Genomic DNA, 4,292 nt, shown 5'->3' with positions numbered 1-4,292 from the left:
GACTCGATGTAATATTAGTAATAGTAATTCAAGAACACCACTTGATAACTCTATAGTCAGGTCATTGCAAAACATGTTGCATTTGCATAATAGATACGTACAATCTTTTAAAACTGCAATGGAAAGTATCTCTCTCGATGTCCCAGATTACAATGTAGTAATTCATGCCAGCAGGGTACCTGACGGTGAACACCGTGGACGGTATAATGCTCCTTCTACCAGTGAAGTAGCAGTTGTCATTGCTGGACAACAATTTGACAAAAGGGATATCGTTCTTCGAAGCCGCGACGAAAATCTCCACAAAATTTCCGAACTACATCGTTCATATGACAGTCTTCAATATCCATTGATGTTTTGTCGAGGTGAAGACGGATACACAATTGATATTCCCCAAGTTAATCCTTCTACAGGAGACAGAGTACAGAAGAAAGTTTCATGTATGAATTATTATTGCTATCGTTTAATGGAACGCCATAATCATTATAATGTTTTACTAAGGTACGGAATGTTACTGAATCAATATGTTGTAGATCAGTATGCTAAACTAGAATCAGAACGTTTAGCTTTTATACGAAATAACCAAACACAATTACGCGCAGAAAATTATATACACTTACAGGATGCTTTACATTCTAATGAACACACGACAAACAATATTGGGCAGCTGGTAATATTACCGTCATCTTTTACTGGCGGACCAAGATACTTACACGAAAAAACTCAAGATGCCATGACCTATGTCAGGAATTACGGGAAACCTGACCTCTTCATTACTATGACCTGTAATCCTAATTGGAAAGAAATAAAAGATAATCTGCATTCCACCGCAACACCTCAAGACCGATATGACATTTTAAATCGTGTGTTTCATTTAAAAGTACAAAAACTATTACACTTAATAAATAAGGTAAACGTATTTGGTCCGACACGCTGTCACATGTATACGGTGGAGTGGCAAAAACGTGGGCTGCCACATATACATTTGCTTTTGTGGCTGACAAATAAAATCAGGCCCGACCAAATTGACACAGTTATAACGGCAGAATTACCAGACCAAGACGAAGACCCAACATTGTATGACATCGTGGTAAGGAACATGATTCACGGACCCTGTGGAGCTTTAAACCCTAACTCGCCATGCATGCATGAGGGAAAATATTCAAAAAAATTCCCAAAACCATATCAGAGTCAAACTTCAGCTGGTGATGATGGCTATCCAAAGTATAGAAGATTATCACCAGAGGAAGGAGGACGCAAGGCTGCTATTCGTAATTACGAAATTGATAACAGATGGGTAGTGCCTTACAATAAACTATTATTAAAAATTTTCGAGGCGCATGTTAATGTAGAACTTTGCAGTTCCGTGAAATCAATAAAATATGTCACTAAATACATCAATAAAGGAAGTGACCAGGCTACGTTTAGTTTACATTCTACAAATGAAGTAGAACAATTTCAATCTGGCCGCTACATTTGTAGTTCTGAAGCACTATGGCGGATTATGTCCTTCAATATTCATGAAAGAGCACCAACTGTCACACACCTCGCTGTTCATTTAGAAAACGGACAGCGGGTGTATTTCACTGAAAATAATGTAAATGACATTGTGAATAATCCAAGAGATACTACTTTAACAGCGTTTTTCAAACTATGTGCAGAGGACGACTTCGCAAAAACTCTGACCTACGACAAGGTGCCTGCCTATTATACCTGGAATCAAAATACGAAAAAATTCCAACGACGAAAGCAGGGGGCGGTAGTTCTCGGGTACCCTGGCGTGAGAAAAACAGATGCTCTTGGAAGGGTGTACGTGGTACACCCTAATAATGCAGAATGTTTTCATTTGCGGTTGTTACTCCACGTTATAAAAGGCCCTACTTCGTTTAGAAGTCTCCGCACTTTTGAAGGTGTAACTTACGACACATTCCAAGGGGCTTGCAAAGCTATGGGCCTCCTCGAAGATGACAGTCACTGGGAGAGTACGCTCTCTGAAGCAGCCATATGCTGTTCAACAAAATCACTTAGGTGCCTTTTTGCCATTATGATATCGTTCTGCCAAATCACGGACCCGCATCTTCTTTGGCAAAACTATCAGGAAAGTATGTCCGAAGATATACTGCAACGCAGACGACAAGAACTGTCATCAGATGATTTAGAGTACGACCAAAATATTTTTGATGAAGCTTTAAATGAATTAAATAAAGAGGTCGAATCTCTATCAGGTAAAAGTATAAAAGATTTTGGTTTTAACTTGCCGTTAAATTCAAATCTTTATGCAATGAACAACATCGAGGATTTACGAGAGACTGACTATGATTGCACCCAACTCTTACAGACAATTCAAGATGAACATCGCTTAAATCCAGAACAAAAAATTGTTTACGACCAAATATTGTCATCAGTTAATAGTAATGAAGGGAAAATGTTCTTTCTAGATGCACCCGGGGGCACGGGTAAAACATTTATAATTAATTTATTATTAGCAAAAGTAAGGTCTGACAGAAAAATTGCTCTTGCCGTGGCGTCGTCCGGTATTGCAGCCACACTTTTGAAAGGCGGGCGAACTGCACATTCCACTTTCAAACTACCTTTAAAAATTTGCAGTGACGACGTCTCTAGCGTTTGTAACATCTCAAAACAGAGTAAAACAGGTAAATTAATGCAGGATTGTAGCTTGATTATTTGGGACGAAGCTTCCATGTCCCATAAAGCATCAGTTGAGGCATTAGACAGGACAATGCGCGATTTACGCAACAGAAATTGCCCAATGGGTGGCTGCACCGTTTTGTTTTCTGGAGACTTTCGTCAAATTTTGCCAGTCATAGCAAGGGGGACTAGAGCTGACGAAGTCAATGCATCACTCAAAAGATCTTATCTTTGGCCACATATTACAAAATGTGAACTTAATACAAATATGAGAATTTTGTCCTCCAGTGAAGACAATAAACAATTTTCAAATAACTTACTTCAAATAGGTAATGGTGCATTTCAATCCGGAAATGTTAAAATCAATCTTAGTAACCTATGTGCTTTGGTTCAAAATGTGGAAGAATTGGTTGAGACCGTATATCCCGATATTACTAATATAACTACAAAGACTTTATGTTGGTTTAAGGAAAGGGCTATATTGGCACCTACTAATGAACAGGTTGATAAAATTAATCATTTAATTATTTCCAAGTTTGAAGCACCATCACAGATATACTATTCAGTTGATACAGTTTTGGATACCGCAGAGGCAGTACATTATCCAACTGAATTTTTGAATTCTTTAGTTCCTCCCGGAATTCCTCCACACAAGTTAATATTAAAAGTGGGTTCACCAGTGATATTACTTAGAAATTTAAATCCCCCAAAATTGTGTAATGGCACGAGACTCAAAATAGTTAAATTAAAAAACTTTCTAATCGAATGCACTATTTTAACTGGCTGTGGTACTGGTGATACTGTTTTAATTCCCAGAATACCGATGATTCCCTCCGAATTACCCTTCCAATTCAAAAGACTGCAATTTCCAATCAAATTAGCCTTTGGTATTACTATTAATAAGGCACAAGGCCAAACTTTAAAAGTTGCAGGAATAGATTTAACTGATCAATGTTTTTCTCACGGCCAGTTATATGTTGCCCTTTCAAGGGTGACATGTAAAAATAATCTGTTTGTGTTTACTAACAATCCGTCAGAAGTAATGGACGTTGTGTATAAGGAAATATTTCAATAGAAATATTCCTTATACACAACGTTTCAAGTAAAAAGTATTCACTTTTAAATATCCGGTGCCTACCTTACAGCTTCATCATCAACAATGTGTAGATATCTTTGTCATCACATATACTTCTTTATCTATACCTAAAACACTGGATGTGTCTATAATATGCGAGGAGTTATTTCAATTACTCTAGGCTCCCATCACCACATCCTGACCTGGTTACTATAGGACCAGCTGCAATGTTTACTCTTTCAAACATAATAAGAATTATCCAAGTCGATACACTGGCCTCGAAGTAATAGGGAAACATAGTCATTATTGGGGAGTTTCGACGATGATATGATATACCTAATCATCGTATTTTTAAAAACAGACAAACAAGTTACACATAAAAATACCAAAATCGTCATAGGTTTGCCTATAATATTTAAGAAGTTCCTGCGATTTCACCAGGATCCCATCATCAGATCCTAACTGGACAATGGGACCACCTGCATACGCACCATATATTAAAAAACATCCCTACGAATTGAGAACCTCCTCCATTTTTGAAGTCCGAAATCCACACGGGCGAAGCTGCGGG

General features: G+C 37.8%; 1 protein-coding gene across 1 annotated transcript; it reads left to right on the top strand.

Moving 5' to 3' along the window:
* The first annotated feature begins 937 nt into the window (after positions 1-937).
* On the top strand, positions 938-3,721 carry LOC123662699. The gene is made up of 2 exons (XM_045597503.1): positions 938-2,651; positions 2,976-3,721. The coding sequence occupies exons 1-2, from the start codon at positions 938-940 to the stop codon at positions 3,719-3,721; spliced, it is 2,460 nt and encodes an 819-aa protein (XP_045453459.1).
* The last annotated feature ends 571 nt before the right edge of the window (positions 3,722-4,292 follow it).

Source organism: Melitaea cinxia, chromosome 19 (assembly GCF_905220565.1).
Source record: "Melitaea cinxia chromosome 19, ilMelCinx1.1, whole genome shotgun sequence".
In the NCBI taxonomy this organism is placed as follows: domain Eukaryota; kingdom Metazoa; phylum Arthropoda; class Insecta; order Lepidoptera; family Nymphalidae; genus Melitaea; species Melitaea cinxia.
Note: the sequence above shows the minus strand (reverse complement) of the source record. Positions and strands in the feature narration are given on the sequence as shown.

Coding starts and splice junctions, on each gene's coding strand:
- LOC123662699 (XM_045597503.1), top strand. CDS start 938: ATGTATACGGTGGAGTGGCAAAAACGTGGGCTGCCACATATACATTTG. Junction 2,652..2,975: donor CTCAAAACAGAGTAAAACAG/GTAAATTAATGC, acceptor TACTTCAAATAG/GTAATGGTGCATTTCAATCC.